The 21433-nt window shown below is 40.0% G+C and overlaps 1 protein-coding gene across 1 annotated transcript in view; it reads left to right on the top strand.

The window, feature by feature from the left end:
- Positions 1-15833, top strand: part of HMGCLL1 (3-hydroxy-3-methylglutaryl-CoA lyase like 1) — a 79941-nt gene extending 64108 nt beyond the window's left edge. Inside the window, exons 8-9 of the mRNA XM_075148034.1 lie at positions 11046-11171; positions 15512-15833. Of these exons, the coding sequence (XP_075004135.1) occupies positions 11046-11171; positions 15512-15625 (240 nt within the window). The 3' untranslated portion in view covers positions 15626-15833. The remainder of the gene's footprint in view (positions 1-11045; positions 11172-15511) is intronic.
- The last annotated feature ends 5600 nt before the right edge of the window (positions 15834-21433 follow it).

The raw sequence follows: 21433 nt of genomic DNA, 5'->3' as shown, positions 1-21433 counted from the left end.
GAGATATCTCTCCAGAAATGAGAAGAGGAATCACATTAGGAAATAACTGCTATGAGCATATACTGTTTATTGGAAGTATGAAGCAGATATTGTGTATATTAATACAAAATGCAAAAGATAGCATGGATTATGGAAAAACTAAACTATAATTCAAAATTCTGCCCATCCTTGTAGTACATTTTTAATTAATCTGAACAACTAAAACAATGCATAAAGATAACACTTTTATACACTTGATGAAAGTTAAAGCGATTTCCCAGTTCTAAGTAGCAAATTATATCATTATAACACATGTAACCTGTTGGAAATGTGTGACTTCCTTTAGAAAACTTCAGGTATCTTCTTTTGCAAAATAAGTAACCTCAGGAATTAACAGTGCTGATGCTTCCCCCCCCCCAAAAAAAAGATGAAAACCGTAACAACAGTTAAAATGATGAAAACAGACTTTTGTTCTCTGATACAATCAGGTCCTTTTCTTTCTGCCTGCTTATTAATAAATTCTGGTATTTCATTGATTGTTACTGAGATCTGCAAGAGGAGTCAAATCTATGAACTCCAGCTGCAGGTTAGAACTACTACTACTACTGCTACTAATGACACAGTCTTGAAGGCTATGCCCTTGCGCAAGCAAGCTCCCGGTGAATAATGATTTCAGTAAAGTAAGAATTAGTCCAATCCACTTTTATACAGTTGAGGAGTTTCAAGAGATCTGGGTCTGTATAAAATACCAGACTTTTCTAAGAAGTTGAACTTTGCTACTAGAGCTTTAAATCTTGGTGTTGCATAAGAAGATTGAAAGTGCAGCAAAATCTGATTGAAAAGTGGAGGGGCAAAAATGAAGTTAGGGAGGGGCTAGTTTTCTCAGGGACATGCACAGAACCCACCACCATCTTGGTGTTTCTGAACTAGCTGAAAACCTTCAGCAGGGTCTTCCTTTTAGATGTTGCCATGTGTTTGTGAAGCACAGGGCAGTTCAGTTCTCAAATGAGAAAAAGCCCTAGGCAGGAGTTTTGTAGTTCACTGCCTGGGTGTCCCACATTACCCAATAGTTAGGACATTTATTTAGAAGGAAGGTGAAGAAAAAACCTGAGCCCCAGGTAGGATAGTATCACTGCTAAACTATTGGATGTATTTGTGTTTGGATGTGCATGGGGTTTTTTTTAGCTCCACCGCTGAATCTGCTCCATTTCTAAGTCAGCTGAATATTTCTGGGATGGTTATTGAGAGGGGAAAATAACAAGTTTAGCTCTAGCCTAGCTTGATTCCTTTCAAATAGGTGAAATGGGAAGGAAGATGTTATAAGAGTTATAACAGTAACCTGAGCAACTTTTTGGAAAGCACAGGTACTGACATCAGAGGAAAAGCCTTAGAAGCATGAGATACGAGTAGTCATCTACTTTAAATTGCAATGTGCATCAGATCATTTAATATGTTGTTACTGCCATCATGTTTGGGATAGTAGCCAAAACCTTCAGCAGATGTTCTGGTATGTGGCAGAGACAAGGGAGACTTGGACTGAAGGATATTTACCAACTGCTCCCTCACTTTGTAATCACCACATCCAGGAGAAACAAGTGTAGGTCTAGTTGTCAAGGTGTGAGTGGGAACAATACTAAAAGTCACTAATATCTGAAAATGTCATTTCACTCTAAATGTGGAAGCTCGTTATGCAGTTGAGATGGGAAGCACTGGGTGGAACTGAATTAGTTATGGAAGAAAATGTCCTTCTACTAGAACTAACAGGCATCAATTTTAGCTACACAGAGGAAGACAGAGAAAAGGCTGACCTTAGCATACATTTTCAGACCGCTGAAGAACCCATTAGAATTCCTGATGTCATGTTGGGGTCCCCTCCACCCATGTTGGTCCATTGAGCTTCCCTAGCTTCCATGCCAAGGAGGCAGTGGTGGTTTTCAGGCTGTGAAGACCACACATGTTGTATGGATGATCAGCCCCAGACAAGGAACTGATCCTTCTGTAGGACTCTGCAGCACATCTGGAGATGAGCCCCAGGGATCCGCGGGAGGTCCCTATTTTTGCTGACTGGGTGGCAGGTGCATGTGATTTCAGAGATAATACAGGGAATGAAAGTCAAAACAAAGTGGGTTTTGTGGGTGGGTGATGTTCCTGGCTCTAGGGGAGTCAGGTGCTGCTGTGTGACGGCTCTAGCTGAATTGAAGTCAGATGGGATTTTAAATGCTGTTACCATTTCGTTCCTTTAGATTCCCTGATGCTGACATACCATAATACTACCATGGAGTGAAATAGTTCTGCTTTGCTCTCCCAGCTTTCTTATAAATGCCATCATTGCTACAAATTTATTTTATAAAAATTAATGGCTTTTGCCACCCACCTATTTTGTTTCCTCACATTGGTACAAGCTAGTGTCCTCTGCCACTTGGTGCGTCATGCTGAAAGTGTTCTGTTTATACAAAGTGAGGGAGATCAGACCTCCAGGAACAGTTTTGGCCACCCAGTTTAAGCCGCAGAGTGAATCAACAGAAATCGGTCTTCCAGTAACTAGAAGGGTTGGGAGTTGGCAGAAGCTAACCAGGACTGAACAACAAGATCAAAAGATTTGTAGGTTTTTTATAAGGTATAGATACCAATAAAAGGGGTACCTAAGATGGATGAACTAGGTTATATGTTCCCTGTATATCAGAAAAAGTAGCCTTTTCAGATGCTGTAATGCTTGGGTCAGATATGCCATTTTCACTGATGGATTCACATGTTCTGCATTTGCCATGTGCACTTCAAATACTAGCTCAGTGCCTTTCCTTGATTCTCCGTAGTAGCACCCTGTCCTTTTTCAATATTGTAACTCACAGTGAAGTGCGCTCCCTGCAATCTGCATCTCAAGCATTGATTTTTACCTGTGGTTCCGTCCTTCATTTAACCCATTCTCAGCTGATGTCCCATAATTCAGCCTTTATGATAATTCAGCCATTTTATTTTAGTGAGTACGTCTCTACTCTGCTTATCCTCTGTGAGTCATCCCTGCAAAGTGAGTGGATTTTGTTTCTTCATCAGACCTCCAGTATCAGCAGTTCCAAACATGCTTTCTCCAGTCCCAGCAAAATTTTCCTCTCCCAGAGCAACCCTCAATAACTTTACCATCAAGTTAAGTAATCTTTTTGTCTTCCCTGTCCATTCAAAGCCCTCGATTTATTTTCAGGTTTATTTTTATTCATTTACACTGGCATGTAGCACGTCACAAAAACCTGGTTGTCACCTGGCTGCATGTAGGGCACAGACAACCTGGCGCAGTTGTTGCACCTCTGGACTAGACGGTTCCCTCCCTGCCTACCCCGACGCTGCCCTTTGCCTTTCCTCTCTGGTTCCCCCTTTCCCTCCAGATCCCGAGATTTCTATCTTATCTGCTCTACCTGTTTAACTGGTCTTCTGACTGTGTCCTGACTTAAAGCTATAAAATGAATATCCAGCATTTTTAGATCAGATTATTTCACAACACATAGCAAGCAGACAAACTGTTAAACCACCAGAGTTTTACTTGAGAGCAGCAACTTCTGCTGAAGAGCATCTGGGCAATAAGTACTTACTTCAAATCATCAGCAGCTGAACTGGGAAATCTGGCAATGCCCTGGCTTGCTTGGGGAGGGAAGGAAGGGAGACTGGAAAGTCACTCAGTGCTTGATGATCATTGCGTCTTCATGGGTTTCGACAAGACCTTGAAACGTGTCTCCTGCTCCCCCTGCAGGTTTTGTGATCCTGAGCAAGGGAGCAGCCTGAATTGTGTACAACCCCCAAAATCAGTGCAGATATTCAAAAAGGGAGCAAAATATGCCTGCATAGGCAATACTAAAGGTGATTTGTGAACATCTGCTTCTGAGTATTAATTTTGTTACGATATAGGATTTTGATTAGGACTTTCTAAGCTTTTCAAAATCTCAAAACCAGTGTCTCAGGTTTAACGGCATCGATTCCCCCTAAGTGGGGAATGTGAACGTTCTCTGAAGAACTGCTTCCACAACACAGATCTCAGCTGCTGGAGCCTGCCACTGGTGAGTGGCTTTCTGTGCAGGTGATGCCCTGTCAGCCAGAGACACAGATTTTCCAACTCAGTTTCAGAGAAATTGCTTCACAGTTCTTTGTGAGGTTAAGGAAGAGAGCATGGTCAGCTGCTGCTCTCTTGACCCTTGGGCCTTTTAGCCAGCAGGCTGACCAGTTCCTGACAATGAGGTGGAACTTTCCTAAACTCATAACTAAGTCCAGACTGTGTGATCTCTTAAAATCAGTATTTCTCCTGTGCCAAATTTGAGAGTGCAAAGCTACAACAATATCTCCAAGAAGCTTGTGTTAGAATTATTGAATATTAGCATAACAAAGCGTTTTCTTCCCCAGGATTTGTCCTCGGAAGTGGCCAACCCCATTTTTCACTAAAACTTTCCAAAACAATCCAGTCCGAGGCAGAGACGAGGCATGGAAAATATAAGATCCAGCAGTTAAAGGTTGACAAAGTAATAAACAACTGAAAGTAGGGCCTTATGACGGAAAGTGTTAGAGAACTTTAACTCTAGATGTCATTGCCAGCTTTGCTTATAATAAATGTGTCAGTAGCAATATGAAAAGATGTGTGCAATAAGTTAAAGGAATGCTGTATTATCCTATTTTATGCAGCACGTCTGCCCACAAATTGCTTGCATCTCGATATGTTTCAGGAGAAAAGGGTTTTTTGGGGGTTTCTTTTGGCTAAATGTATCAATTTTCTAACTAAATGAACTGGGGAATTATAGATTTTAATGTAACAGTGACACCCTGTGGTCAGTAGTGATGGCGTTTACTCTGAAAAGTAGCGTTTTCTTTCGTGATGCATTAATCTTTAGCAAGACCAGAGGGAAAAAGAAAGAAGGAAATGTAGTTAACTTTCAGGGTTTTCCACAGAGAGATGTCCCATTTTTTTGCCTTATATGTAGAAATGTACGCTTCTAATCGCTCAAATACTAAAATAGTATTTATATATCTACATTTGTCTTATTGAAATAAAGGGAAGTGGCAAGCCTTGATTTTAGACAACTTGATAATATAACTCACAGAAGGGTCTATGAGCACAGCCACTTTACAAAGCGTTGCTGGCATAGTTATTTATATTTCTATGGTTATCTATATCTCTACAGGAGAAGAAGTTTTCTGTGATGGCATACCAAGTAGTGGTGGGTAGCAGACTGATGCCAGAGAGGCACGGTAATAGGACAGTACTACACCACGCCAAGAGTGCCTGCTAGGCACTGGCAGGGCTGCAGAATTAAACAGTTGGAAGTATTAGTCTTGTGCTGCTTTCTGTGTGGACAGTCTTTGACCTAAGTCGTGTAGGTCATCCTTTTACTTCTTCCTCCCTTCCTTCTCCCTTCCTTGAACAAATGCTGAACTGATACACTGATATTTTGTCATATCTATGTGCACCTATCTTTAAGGCACTGTGGTACTGAACTTTACAATGCTGTGGCCCCTAAACTTTCTGGGACAACAAATCTTTTCCTATTTAATACCTGGGATCCTCGATATTATGGTTTCAAAATCTCATAATTTAAAAAAATCCCAATTTACGAGAGACCTGGTTTATAGTTTCTGGTTTATACCTCATGCATCCCTGGAGTTACTGATGCTGATTTGCCATTTTTAAGAGAGGCACAAAGTTGGTTTTCTGTCAGACGAAGCCAGGTTTAAAGATCAGTAAGGAAGCAGACTGACTGTCCCGACAAGAAGTTGTGGGGAGGTAGTAAAGCAAACTGAGAGACATGAAGCACTTATTATTCACTGGCAATAATGGTTTCCTGTTAAAACTGGCTATTTGACAAAGGTGATGAATTTAATTCCTTGCTCTCTCATTGGGGAATTAGGAACTTAGTATGGGACAGAAGAAAAAAGTCTTCTGCCTTCTCTAGAGAGTAAGCTAAAGCTAGCCAATGCTGAAGTTTGGAAGGTGTTCAGGAACCAGTGTCAGGAATTTAGTGATTATCAAAACTCCACAAATGTCAAAAAAGATTGGAGCACTGAAATTGTCCTGGAAGCCAAGCCATTGTTCACCCACACACGGGTCCATACGTAAGCAGCTCAGTGAGTGCTCGTCTAGGACGTGTCCTACGAAGTAGCTGCAGTGCAACTTCTCATGAACCTCAGCACAATTTAGCGCCTGTCAGGAAGTGACAACGAGACTGTGGGCTTTTTAAAGATCTCAAATCGACAGTGAATGTTTTGCAGGCTCAGATTGTTGAAAGGCTTGAAACTCATTATCTCTTTTAAAAGGCTGACAAATATTGGACATGTGATGAAGGAAGAGGCCTTGTTTTACACATTATGTCAATTTTTAGCTTTTCTTTTAGAGCCCCTTATGCTTTTAATGGCTGCAAAAGCAAAACAGCTTCATAACTGCTCAAACTTGCAGAGAAGTTATTTATTAGGTGCTATTTCAGACTCTGTGCTTGGACAGGCTGGGCTGTAATATTAACCTTCAAATTAGTTAGTAGTGCTGGTGAAGGATGTTTTCCAACATCTGTGTTTAGCACTGTTAGAATGGTGCTTGGAGTATGGATTTTTTAAAGACTTTTTGAACGGGGCCACACTAGAGATGAACTGCAGTGATTCTGCACATGAATCAGAAAACACGTTGTATTTGCCCATACCACATGCAAGAGCAGACAGATGCAGCTAAGCCTGCTGCTGAAATAGCATTATGTTGCAGTAGACATCTTGTCAGAAGTGTTGTGAAGAGAACTTTGAAGGGCAATATCTTAAAGGCAGAGACACCCACTCATTGCATATTAAGAGCGCTGATTTGAAGACACGTCAGATTTGGAGGTCAGTCAGAGCTGCTGTGTTATATACACCATGTCAAGATCTTGTTTACAACTGGCTGAATGTTAAAATGGCAAATCCATCCTGATGCAGATACCATTATAGAGACATAAAGATGTTTATACATGTTTATACATGTTTTATACATGTCTATACAGAAAGGCTGAGAGAGTTGGGGTTATTCAGCCTAGAGAAGAGGCTTCGGCGAGACCTTATTGCGGCCTATCAGTACTTAAAGGGGGCTTATAGGAAAGATGGGGACAAACTTTTTAGCAGGGCCTGTTGCAACAGGACAAGGAGGAATGGTTGTAAACTAAAAAAGGGTAGATTCAGACTAGGTATAAGGAAGACATTTTTTACAATGAGGGTGGTGACACACTGGAACAGGTTGCCCAGAGAGGTGGTAGATGCCCCATTCTTGGAAACATTCAAGGCCGGGTTGAATGGGGCTCTGAGCAACCTGATCTAGTTGAAGATGTCCCTGCTGATTGCAGAGGGTTTGGACTAGATGACCTTTAAAGGTCCCTTCCAATCCAAACTATTCTCTGATTCTATGATTCTATGATACACTGTTTCTGGGGAGTAATGGTTTAAGTGTCCGGTACTAGGATGAAAACCGCCATACCAAGGATGTTACCAATGTAAAGCTGTGACTAGACTTTCTCCTTTTTCTGTTTAGCCAGAATAGTTGGTGGTTTAAAAGACAGAGCAATTATCACTGTCCATCATCTGGAGGTTACTGCTCTCACTGTTTACCCAGCAGAAGAAATATTTTTTTATGTTCTTGCATGTATGGTAGACTAAAATGACTGAGCTCACTCCAGCTTCCAGTGGAGGTGGTTTGAACTAACACAAATGAGGCTGCCTGAGAATACTAGGATGTGCTTAGACAAAGCTGTGTATTTCATGTTACCTTTATGTTGCTGTGGTATCCCATACCCCTCCATGTATTCACAAACACTTTCAATAAACAATAATAAGCGATATGTACCCCAGTGTTATGAGACTTGCACTGCAAATGCAGAATTACAGTGACATCACAAGTGTTTGTACAAGCATATCAAGAAATTAATATGTATATATATGCAATGCCTTGAGAAGACACACCCTTTTAATGTTGGCAGTGTATTGTTTCTTGTTTTTTCTCACAGTGAGAGCCCTGTGAAGCATTGGAGCAGGCTATTGATAGTAATATAGATGACATCCCACAGGAGGAGGTTCTCCCAGCTTTGAACTGGCAAACTTTTCTGGCTGTTTTCAGATGCCATTTCAATTGTCACCAGATACAATCTCGTTGATATTTTTCCCATTTTTGCACATTTCATGAGATAATTCACTGGGGTTAGAAAGTGACTGCTTGTATGCTACTAAAGCTGTTTCTGAGTCTGTTGATCCTTCTTGGGAGTTTAACAGCCGTAATGTACCTCAGCACATTACTTGCCTATAGCTTTTATCCCCATGTAAAAGTTGCTGAAAATAAGTAGATCTAGAAGAATGCTCTATCAGTTATGACATAAACTCCATGAAGGACACTTTCTTCTACCTTTTCATCCCTGAAACACTCATTTCTGGTGGAAATCATAACATCAACCTGAAAGAGCAGGCATGGTAGTGGGAGGCATGCTTGTATCATACCAGCACTTCTACATGTTAGTCTCCCTTTTCTCTTCCCCAGGCCTTCACCGTACCCTGAGTCTTTCCATTAAGAGGCCTTAGGTGTGTTTCTGCAGGGACACTTGCAAGCCTGACAGCTGCCACTGTGGAGCTTGAAGCAATGACTTCCAGAGTAAATATATGAATCTTAGCAGCTAGTGGAAAAAGACACAGAATTTCCAGTTGAAAGCTATCATAAATGCATATCCTCTGTGTATTGGACACAGATGTGTTGTATAACACATTTTCTGACCAGTGGGTTACACAAACAAAGTGTGTGACAAGTGACTGAAATGTGAAACATGTACTCTGGTGATTCACTCCATAATTCACAGATTAGTGTACTTTAAAGTACAATATCCCTTCTTAGAGAGTCTCATTGTGTGAGCAATATTAAACAGTACTGTCTTGCCTGTCACAGTTATGCACCTCGGCTCCTTTGAGGTCTTTATTACAGGCTTTGAGCAGCTACCTAGCTCAAGATAATGTTCGCTGCCTGAGAATAGGACCTGGGACAAAGCTTCATTGGATTACTCTCTATTATTGCCCTCCAGAAATGTTGAAACTTCAAAGACCTTTAAGGCCAATGATAAAACTATGGAAAGCACTGTCAAAACTAGAAGCAAATACAACAAAACATTAAGGAAGTTTATTTCAGAACTAAAAAAAAACACTGATGGGTATATTCGGAAAGGAGACTTAGCAACTGCAACATGCAGGGCATCACCTTTTGCCTACCTTGCCAGCTAGGGGTATGCACGGCTGTGAAGGAGAAGCTGAGGCTCCCAGCTTAGCCTGCAGGACAGGTAGGTCCCTCAGAAGGAGAGCAGCAGAAATCAGCTTGCTGTGTAGTCAGGCCTCTAAGCTGATCTCACTGGCTTGCAAATGTGAGTAACAGGCATGGTTTAACCTCTGAATATCTCCGGACCCAAAGTCAAAACTGGAGTATTGAAAACTTATCTCTGCACAGGAACTCCTCTCCTGAATTTGAGCTGTGATTGCACCCTGATTCAGTCTGCCTGACTTCTTCTAAACTTTTGGTGTATGTCTGCCTGAATTAGCCCTAGGGGGAGGTGAACCCTCTGCTGTGCTTAAGGTAGAGAGAAGCTGGTGTCTTTAAAGATCTGATGACCTCTCTGCCTAATATCATTGCCTGCCTCTGATTATCTCTAGAGCCTGAATGCCTCCAAAGGCATCAAATCTTCTTCCAGGGGAATTCTGAAGAGCTTTCTCTAACAAGAGAGACCCAGTGTCCTGGATCACATACCTAACATGTTAAAACAGAAAAAAATGCTTCCCAATTTCAGCTTTATTTTAAAATCTAATCACAGAAAGAAGAGGGTGCAAGAGCTCACTAAACATGTTAGTGGAAATCACGGGTTCCTTTCCCTCCCTGACCAATGTCCCAGGGAAGGCTTTATCCCATAGGAAATTTAATATTATCTGTTGGGCAGAGTTGGTGACTCATTTACTATTCTTTGTCATGAATATACTGAGAGAGGATCAGGAGAGAGAAGGAGCTTGGATGCACTAGGAAGAAAATAAAAATCAGCGAATTATGAATTTATGACAGCTGGCTGTTTTTTCAAGTCTTAATTTAAGTGAGAAAGCTTAACACTGTGTATCAAGTACTCCCTTAAAAATATTCAAAGATCGGAACCTATATCTATGAAGAACTTCCATGACATCCAAGTTATTCAGTTATTCCAAGCATCTTAAAAACTAGACTTTCGAATGCTGCTCCAGGATGTGCTAGGGTGTGAAATTTGCTATTTTGGGGGTTGTGTTTTCTTCTAGACTGGTGAGTATGATAAATAATGGGTCAGACTCACCAAGATAAAGTTCTGTAAACTTTTATTTCCAGTTGATTTAAACTCATGAACTCTTTAACAGATCTGCCAAAATTTAATTTTTCCTTACATTGTGGTGATAAATTTGGGTGAAAATACCTTGTAGTATTCTTCTAAAACAAGAACAAAAAAATTATTTACATGGTGGTTTCTTGACCTCTAATGAAGAGGAAAGAAAAGAAAATGAGAATAGAGAAAATGCTGGGAGGGAAGTTCTTTGTGGAAGAATAGCCATTAATATAAAACAGATTTTAGAGTGTAGGTGTCCCAAAATCTTTTGGATGACATGTAAATCAGATGCTAATATTAAGACTTCCAACTTGCAAAGACTTATACATATGTTTAAAATTACACATTTGAATAAACGTATTTGGTTGCATGTAAGCTTTTGCAGGAATAGATGCAGGCTACTTAAAAACAGCATGTAGAGAGATAAAGAGAGAAAAGACATAAAACTCTGTTTGGCTCTCAAACAGCAATCATCTTATCTGCCAAAACCACATGTAATAGACCGTTAGTTCTCTGCTCCACATCCTGTGTTTGAAGAGTCTTACCTTAAAAAGATGTCAGGACTAACGCCGTTATAAGGAATTTCCTCTGAGAAACACATCCATTTGTGGAGAAATGTGTATTTTATCCATGGTAACTAATATGTATAGCCTGCTATTTATGAATAATTATAAATAGTAGTCTGTGCTGATGTTGCATTTTTGTGTTGTTATCTTCCAGATGGGAGTTGCTGTAGTGGATTCATCGGTTGCAGGACTGGGTGGTTGTCCCTATGCAAAAGGTGCTACTGGAAATGTAGCCACAGAGGATGTGATATACATGCTTAATGGTCTGGGGGTCAATACAGTAAGATATTTTTACTTTCTACTTGAGACTTTAAGGAAAACAAAAATATTTTTCTAGAAAACATACAATACATACCTGACAATTACTTCTGCTGTACAATAAAATATTGGGAGCAAATAGTAGTTTTTGCAAACCCAGTGCTTTAACATGACTTGACACATAACATGAATGATGATGTCTTCACTAGCAGTTTAGAGTAGAACTGGTTTGCGCATTTGACAGGAATTTGAATAACCCCCCTCTCCCTCCCTGGAGCTATGAGGAGCTCAGTAGCAACTGCTTTGAGTCTTTGCTCTGCCTCAGTAACCACAAAAAGATCACTATTGTAGACATTGCCCCAAAAGGCTGATCTGCTCTACAGTGGAAAGACTGAGCGGACTTTTTTCACAGAGCTTTGGATTTGGTTCATAGTGCTTATTAATTTGTTGTCAATTTTTCTGGCTTCAAAGTAGAAAAAAATTGTGGTATTTGGAGCCCAAGCACAGGACATTGCTATTTCTCGGGTATTCACTTAATATATTTCAAAATTGTACAAAATCTGTTTCTGGCTAGCAGGCTTCACAGTCATCTTCATTTCCAGCCCTGTTCTTAGCGGAGAGGCCAAAGCAGCTTATCTGCACTGAGCTGCACTTTAATGAACCTTATCAGTGAGCGTCCACACTTGAAGAGCACACATTTAGTATCCCTGCCTTGGTTGACATGTTAATTATTCTGTATTCCTGGGAACCAAGTAATGCTGCCTTCTTCAAAGAATGTGCTCTTTCGTCTTCCTGTTGGTCATCATTGTTCTGGAAATGTGGCGTAGTGAGTTTGGTGTAACTCAAGCAATACAATGACTTTTCCTTTAACTTAGACATAGACTTTGAGAGTCAAGCTCAAAGGAAAACATACAAAGAGCTGCCAAAACTGCAACATGTGTGGTTTGTATTTAAACTGCTGCAGAAAGAAATTGAAAAGCCTGATGTCTGAAATCCAACGATCTGAGTTATTGGGGAGCTTATTACTTGTCTGCCGGTTGCAGTTCAGTGTGGCACGCATGCCAGCGGAGTTCCTTGATGTAAAAGGATCATGGAACTTGTTTCTGAATTGTACATCCCCTGAGCACTGTTACATTATATTCAGTACCTTACAGAGTTCACTGTAATGTTTATCTGCTTTCACGTGCTTCTTAGGGGGTTCTGGGTAGATGTCAGATATCTGTTTAGAAAAGGTTTAATCACAAGTGTCCATTGTACAAGTGGACTCTGTTTTGAACTGTTCATACATGCTTTGGGGTAGCTTTTTTCATGAAGAAGGTGTTTATTCTTTTGAAACAACACAGTCCTTTGGAATAAGAAGGAGAAATCATACATTTCACTTTACATTGCTGTGCACCTTAGACTTAGGCTTTCAGTATAGTCTTTCCTTGGGCAAAATACTCATTGACTTTTCCAACTGACTCGTAGCAAAAAGAATCAATTAAATAAAAATAGCCTGATTAAATGAAATATACCTTGTTCCAGGCTTCTTGATAAGATTTATTAATCTGTTAATGATCTGGTGCCCAAGCAGGAATCTAGCTTGTCCCAAAAGTTGATACCAAATCCCATGAAGATAAGAATCTCACCATCAAACATTTAGTTCTACCTTTTAAAGAAAAATTTAGATTATGCAATAGCAAAACACAAGGCTTTGCTCCTTGACCCTTTTCTGGCCCATTCAGAAGAGAGTGGTTTACTTGATGAGAGACATGGATCCTCAAAATTGTTATTTAATATATGAGCTTTGGTCTTTACAGTGCTGATTGGTTTTGGTACCGTGGCCAATTCTGTCAAATCATTATTGCAAAAATCTATTAATATGTCCCTTTTTGTATCGTGGCACAAAATGAAATTATAATTACTAATGCTGTCCATTTGCAAGGAGCGCTTTCTCATGTTCCTCTCAGCTATGCACTAAAGCTTTCATTTTGTTGACTGAAGTCACTTAAAGTGTCAACCAAAGGATGGACGGTATTTAAGTGTACATTATTGAGTTCAGATTGATTAGATACATCAAAAAAATAATTGATGCTTGTTCTATACTGTTCTTCAGAACACATAACCAAGAAGTGACACGTGAAATGAATCTCTAGCAGACTAAATGTGAAATCATTTTCTAGCAGAGCCTATCTACAAAGAGATTTATTGGTTGTACCATGGTAATGGATAGATAATTATGTCATAGATCATTAATGCTTATGAAACTTTGTAGGGAGAAATGTACTTTCTATAAAAACAGTTTCTATATGGTTCCTATGTAATTACAGTAATAGTACTTGTGCTTATGATGTCTCGAAAGTGCTTGGCAAACAATAAGCCTTTCTGAGAAGCAGCTAAGTACTGTTAGCCTCACATTACTGACACTGAAACCAAAGTTCAGAGAAATAATAGACTTGGTATTTATGAATGCTGAATGAGAACTGATTAATTGAAGTCAATGGGAGTTAAAGGACTTTGCCTTCTGGCAGAAGTTTTTCTGACTTCAGGCATTTATCCAAGTTCATAGATACTATTGGAGGTACTTGTCTTTGCGTTTCATGGTTTCATTCCTTGGTGTCAAGGAATAATTCTGGATATATGGAGTGGTTACCAAGTCTTAAGTACATTTCTGAATATCTATCTGAAGACATATTATTTTGACTCAACAACCTCACAAACACCTGTCACTACTCTTTTTCCATCCCCCTCTGTGAGTCATGCTTGTGAATGCTGGGTTTTGTACCCTCATGGTAATCCTCTCTGGTTCACGACACTTACATAAGAAAGAAAATGTAAAAGGCAGAGATGCTTGTATTCCATTTAATGAATGTGAACTGTGAACATATGTTTCTTATTGACACATATCACATTATGCAGTGTTACGGTGCTGAAAATGTGAATTTTGTATAGTTTGGGGCTTTTATTTTGCCATCTTCCATAATATAACTACCAAGTATGTCTATGGTGGTATGTTTCCCATTTCTTCCTAGTAAAAAAGCACAGATGCTCTAAGAATTTTTTAGATTTCGTATGTGCAATAGCACTCTACAAACTAAGCCTAAGTAATGACCAATAAAGGATAAACAGAATGAGCTGAAATCACCCTTGTTATAACTGTATTAAAATGAGACAGTTATAAAAGGGTGTCTTTGAACAATATGTTTTAGATGGTGCTATATACTAGAGCTGATTGGAAACATTGAAGCATTTTTTTTTCAAATTAAAAATCTTTTTGATTACATTTCCGTGAAGTAATTTCTATTCTCATTAACATTTTTAGCCAATTCCAAGAATGAAAAAGGCAAAGTTTACTGTAAAACATGGAAATAAGTGCTAGATCCAATTAAAGGATTAAGCATCTAAATCAGGTCTTGGTGTGAACTTTAGTGCATAAATCCATAAGTGTTATGAAAGTGTATTTCTGGTGCAATACACCTTGTACTCTTTAATGTTGAGTGACACACTTCTCCCTGTTTTATGTGACTGCTCAGTGTATTGGTAGTTCAAAGTTCCCTTTCGCATCCCTTCTACAGGAACTTTACTGGCTTCTAAATTCCAATCTTTGGAGCAAGTACTTACATCACTTATACGATCTAACTGTAAAACCTTTACTATAGTTGAGTAATCCAGGAGATTAATAATGCAGTATTTTTTCCTCTTTGATCAGTGATCTGATTTCATTTTAGCAATCAAGCAGCACTGATGTGTATCTTATGTTAGTTAAAAAAGAGTTGATATTGCTCAAGGAACATTTTTTTAGCACGGGCAGATCAAGCAGCTGCAATTTTTTGCTCAGTTGTGCTAGCAATGTAAATTGTAATTTTGCATTGAATGGAACTTCTTCAAGAAGGAGATTATTTATTCAAGAGAATGCAGGATCCCATTTCTCACTGAACTCAATTCCCAATATAAGTATGTTTCCTCCATTTTCCTGAGCTGCAAATGGTGTACTTATAAGCATGAAGTTTCTTAGCGTTGGGTGATAAAGTAGAGCACATATGTAGACACTATACTTTTCTTCCAACTTCTTCAAGTTGTTATACCAGTTCTTTATCCAAGATTCTTTTGAGTTTGAAAATTACTAGAGTATTCAGTCCACGTAGGATAAGAAAGTTATAAGTTATTAGGATAAGAAATCACTCTCAAAGTGGTAGAACCGTCCAAACAACTGGAAGCTGTGACTATTGTGTATGCCACTGTAACTCTACTGATCTCCATTACTGACCTACGACATGAATCAGGCACTTTGCAAAAATTAGACCCTGGAGCAAAAAAACTTGGAGTTTGAGCATTTTCAACATGTGCATTTATTATTCTTAACATTTTTCACCTCTTTTTTAGGGAGTAAATCTTTATACAGTGATGGAAGCTGGAAACTTCATCTGTACAGCTTTGAACAAGAAAACAAACTCAAAGGTTGCACAAGCTTCCTTCAATACTGGAACTATCAATTAAATGGATTTTTTTTGCAGCTTAATTACATTTGTCATCTACCTTGACCAAGGGCATTTGTATCAAGAAAACAAATATAAGAGAACCATTTCAGCAAAGAATCAAAATAGAACCCATATATGACTTTTTATTATGGGAAGAGTTACTGTACTGTATTGTCTTGTCAAGAATTGTCTGATTTGTAAGCAAGAAATAAATTACTGTAGTACAGAACCCTGTGCTTGGTACTTCTACAGATGAGAAAAATGTATAAACACCAGGACATTTTACCATGTTTTAAATTGAATTGTAGTTCTTTTCAGGAAAACTGAATAGAGGCAGCAAATAGAATCATAGCATCATAGAATCATAGAATCACAGAATCACAGAATCATAGAATGGTTTGGGTTGGAGGGGATCTTAAAGATCATCTAGTTCCAACCCCCTGCCATGGGCAGGGACACCTTCCACTAGACCAGGTTGCTCAAAGCCCCATCCAACCTGGCCTTGAACACTTCCAGGGATGGGACATCCACCACTTCTCTGGGCAACCTGTTCCAGTGCCTCACCACTCTCACAGTGAAGAATTTCTTCCTTATATCTAACCTAAATCTACCCTCTTTCAGTTTAAAGCCATTACCCCTTGTCCTATCACTACCTGCCCTTGTAAAAAGTCCTTCTCCAGCTTTCTTGTAGGCCCCCTTTAGGTGCTATAAGGTCTCCCAGAGCCTTTTCTTCTCCAGGCTGAACAACCCCAACTCTCTCAGCCTTTCTTCATAGGAGAGGTGCTCCAGCCCTCAGATCATCTTCGTGGCCCTCCTCTGGACTTGCTCCAACAGGTCCATGTCCTTCTTATGTTGGGGGCCCCAGAGCTGAATGCAGTACTCCAGGTGGGGTCTCATGAGAGTGTAGTAGAGCAGGAGACTCACCTCCCTCAACCTGCTGGTCACAGTTCTTTTGATGCAGCCCAGGATACGGTTGGCCTTCTGGCACATTGCCGGGTCATGTTGAGCTTCTCATCAACCAATGCCCCAAGTCGTTCTCCTATGGGCTGCTCCCAATCCATTCTCTGCCCAGAATGTATTTGTGCTTGCAATTGCCCCGGCCCAGGTGCAGGATCTTGTACTTGGCCTTTTTGAACTTCATGAGGTTCACAGGGGCCCACTTCTCAAGCCTGTCAGGGTTGCTCTGGACAGCATCCCTTCCCTCCAGCGTGTCAACTGCACCACACAGCTTGGTGTCATCAGCAAATTTGCTGAGGGTGCACTCAATCCCACTGTCCATGTCGCCGACAAAGATGTTAAACAGCGCCGGTCCCAATACCGACCCCTGAGGAATGCCACTTGTCACTCGTCTCCACTTGGACATCGAACCCTTGACCACAACTCTTTCAGTGTGACCATCCAGCCAATTCCTTATCCACCGAGTGGTCCATCCATCAAATCCATGTCTCTCCAATTTAGAGTCGAGGACGTCATGTGGGACAGGGTCAAATGCTTTGCACAGTTCCAGGTAGATGACGTCAGTTGCTCTTCCCATAATATATATGGGAATATATATATATGAATACATAATATGAATGAATAGTTAATATATATGTTAATATATATGAATATATAGTTAATATATATGAATATATAGTTAATTTTTAATCAAGATGACTTTTAGAACAGTACAAATATTTGCAGTAATTTATGAGATCCCACACTGTGTGTGGCCATTCTATTATGTGTTTTATTTATCTGAATCTTTACTTTTCATTTGTCAAGTCAGTTGTGTTATGAACATGGAGCCAAATCTGAATTCACCATAAGAATTTTTTAGCTATAGCACTTTTTTATTTTTGTTTTGTTTAACATCTGTTAGGTATATGAATGACTTTATCTTGTTCCAAGACTTTGTGGTCAATGGCAGTCTGCCAGATCCTCCAAATCTAATGCAAATTTCCTTATTTGTTACATATGTTAAATTTGTTGTAGTTGCTTTTTTTCATCAACTGTATTAAAATCTAATTATATGAAGCAATTAAAAATTGGCAAGGTTTTCAACCATCATTCAGGGTCGTAGTGTAGAAGGGCCTAAATTTTTGTCCAAAGCCTTATAGAACAATTTGATTTTTTATCCTATAGTCTATGAATTGACATTCTCACTTATAAGTCACAAATTTTTGAAGATAATAATATTCTGCTAGACTAGGTTACACGAAGGGAACCACTTACAGTTTTTCTTTGTGTTCTACTGATAGTGATAATGTACGGTCCTGGTTCCGGCTGGGACAGAGTTAACTTTCTTCCCAGTAGCTTGGGGGGTGTGTGCTGTGTTTTGGGTTTGGTGTGAAAGGAGCGTTGATGGCCCATTGACGCTTTGGCTGTTGCTGGGTGATGCTTGCACCGGGAGGGGGGAGCACAGCCGGGGTGGTGGACCCAGCTGGCCAATGGGGTATTCTATACCATGTGACATCATGCTCAGTATAAAAACCAGGTGTGGGGGGGGGCTCGCCCCCCGTTTGTGACACGCGGTCGGCGGTCGGTGAGCAGTTGCACTGTGCATTGCCTGCTTTGTGTATTCTGTTGTTGTTGTTGTTCTCAGTGTTATTATTACTGTTCTACTTAGTTTTATTTCAATTATTAAACTGTTTTTATCTCAACCCGGGAGCTTTCCTACTTGTGCCCTCCTGATTCTCTCCCCCATCCCACCGGAGAGGGGGTGTGAGCGAGCGGCTGCATGGGGTTTATCTGCTGGCCGGGGTTAAACCACGACATGTACTTTCCAATGTCTTAATTTAGCAAGATGCCAGTGAACTGCATTGTCATTTTTAGATCAATAATGGAAAAATTCAAAGAAAAGTCTTATCCTATCTATAAACTGTTCAAATGTGCCATGAAAATATTGTCATTTTTTCAGTCTGAAGCATCAGTACTTTTATTAGTTGTTTGTGTAGGATCCTTCTGTAATTCTCTGTGTACTTAACCTTGATTTTTTCTGAAAATAGCCTGTTACCATGGAAGTCCAAAATGCTGGACTATGATCTTTTTCCATATTCTCCATTTTCCTCCAAAATATGAAAGGTTGGAAAAAGGTAAGATGAAAGAAAGATAACATGTAAAGAAGGAAAAGGCTGAATCATTTTTGTCTGGAACTCAACTCTGCTAAGTTACAGCTGAGTCTCAGCTTGCCTTTGAAATTCCAGAATGAACCTTTTCCGAGATCTTTTAGCCAGTACTGTAGTTTAGAATTGGCAGAGCTTAAGAAAGTCAAACTTTGTATGCCAGGTAACTCAAAGCTAGAAACTTGATGTAAAACCTCTATCCTCTTTATGCTGTAATGGTAGTCAAAATCAATATAAACTACATTGTTTCAGGCTTCTCATGGTAAGAGTCAAAGAATAAGCAAAGAAATGTGTTTAGGTGAGGCAGGAAATATCTTGCCTATCAATGCAAAATACTAAATTGCACCCCTTCCTGCGGTATCTAGTGAGAAGACTTTCAAGTACTCTTAAAGACATGAACACCCTGATTTGCTTGGCCTGCTCTGGGTGGATAGTTGGATGCTCTGTCCTCATTTTCCCATGTTTTAGCTGGGTCTTTTTTATTCAGCAGCCGCTACGACTCATATATCAAAACACGAACTTTAATAAAACCAGGTCTTGAACCATTCACAGATTTAAAAATTCTGTAATGGATTAGATCCAATGAAGAAATGAGGAATCTGCAGCAGTACTTAGGTTGTACTTAGTCTAATAATTAGTAGTTAAGCCTAAATGAGGTGTCAGAATTGACATCCTAAAGACTTCCTAATTCAGTTGCCATTTACCCCTGAAGGTGACGAACCACACTATAATACTTTCCTGTTTAACAAAAAAATTTCTTCTTTAGTTTGCTTCTGTGCAGGCACAGAATTAGCTCATTTTGAGCTGAAGTGTGCACTTTTTATGTAGGGCCTGATGAGTGTTCTTCCATCCAAGATCCTGTGAGCATTTTTAACCGACATGAGCAAGATTGAGCTTCTCACAGAGTGAAAGTGAAGTCACCCCTTGAAAAAAAAGTAGTTGTGATGCAAAACACCTTTTAAATGCTAGCCTGAATGTTGGGCTAAACAATTGATCTGAGATTAGCTTGCTACTCAGGCTGAGGAGATTCAAATGCACATTTTTTGGTATCCTAATCAGTGGATCTAACCACTAGGCTATACACAGAACTGAAGAAGAACACACTTTCTAGTAAATCTGGATGAATTTGTGCCACTGGGTAGGATGGAATTCAAAATTTCTGTGACCAGAAAGATCACAAGAAAAAAATGTCTCTGCAACGGGTAAGGGTTTTTTCCCTTGAAGATGGTGGTGAGGGCTTCAACTATAAGCCAAGTTAGGAACTGAACTATACAGTCCACTTTTTTGGTAAGTATACTAACTACAACATCTTAGATAAAAGTGAGTGGTTTCACTACTACCACAACTTTTGTGTTAAATAAAATACCTATGTAGAATATAGAATAAAAGAGTTAGCTCTGCTCAGTTCTCTGAGAATTCTAGATGTCTATGATCCTAACTACCATGAAGGATTGCTAACTTTGGCACTAGGAGACACTTACGCTCTGGAGGAGTTTTCAGATATGCCTCTGTGCGTAGTGCATCCTAGGCTTCTCAGCATCTGGGCTGTCCAGTTTGCAATTCAGAGGCTCTTAACAGTCCCTGTGCACTGAAACAGGGCACCTACTAAATCACGGGGATGAACAACCTAAAATACCTTGGTTCTTTATTGGGTCTGTTTTAGAAACTACTTGGGAGCTTGTGGAGAGCCTTAAATGCAGGTCTGTTACTCTGTAATGATGTGAGCATTGGAAAAGATGAGCAGTCACATCTGGAGCCCGTGCTTTACCCGCACGTTCAGCTTCAGCCACGTAGTGAGTTATAGTAATCCAGGGTGGAGGTCACGGACAAATGGATTGTTTGTCAGGATCGTTACAAGGGAGGAAAAAACTTAGAGCCAGATTAAAAAAACCCTGACATTTATGTGCCAAAAGTGCCACCTGGGGTGAATTTAGGCCTGTGGGTCCAGGTGAGCAATCCCCACAAAATCCTTTTGTACTTGTAGTGTGACTGGGAATCCTGAGACATCTCATGTTCTCGCTACTAAAATTTGTTAGGCACGTAAAGTGCTGCTGCTCTGCTTTCCTGGCTGGCATTGTTTTGACTGTGCGGAGCATTTTAACGCCTAATCTTTGGCTTCACAAAATAGCCATATATTGCCCTTAAGATCAAGGGCTAATCCAGTAGCTGTGCCATGAGCATGCATCACTCACACAGGCAGCTTTGAGTTCAGCACATAATAAAGCAGTTGAGACTACATCCCTTCAAAAACATGGCAAGAACTATAAGTCATGGGATGGTACTACTGCTCCCCCATGCTTCTGACTTTCTAAATCTTTATGCTTATATTCAGAGTGACCTGTCGCTAATGGTGCCTGCTCTTTTCGACCCTATCAGTGTCCCCCACTCAGCACATTGCTGTCACTTCACCCTGAAGTAACACTCTGGCTGCGGAAGGGTTGCATCCAGGTATTTGGCTTCCATGAGCAGGTGTTATTAATACTATGTCATTATAAAAATTATATATATATATTTGTTGAAAGGTATCCAGAAAAAGCAGCAGAGTGCTGAATATCATGATCACACTGTTGGCATGTGGGCGCATGCTGTTTCCCTGTCTGTTTTGCTGATGGTCCTCTATGAATGCTGAAAAGGGGATAGCATAGGCTCTGAGAGCGTGCGGGAGAGAAGAAGTAGTTACTGACTGCCCTCTCCAAGTCTTGTCAGAGACAAATCAGATGTAC

The sequence above is a fragment of the Calonectris borealis genome, chromosome 3, assembly GCF_964195595.1.
Source record: "Calonectris borealis chromosome 3, bCalBor7.hap1.2, whole genome shotgun sequence".
Taxonomy (NCBI): Eukaryota; Metazoa; Chordata; class Aves; order Procellariiformes; family Procellariidae; genus Calonectris; species Calonectris borealis.
Note: the sequence above shows the minus strand (reverse complement) of the source record. Positions and strands in the feature narration are given on the sequence as shown.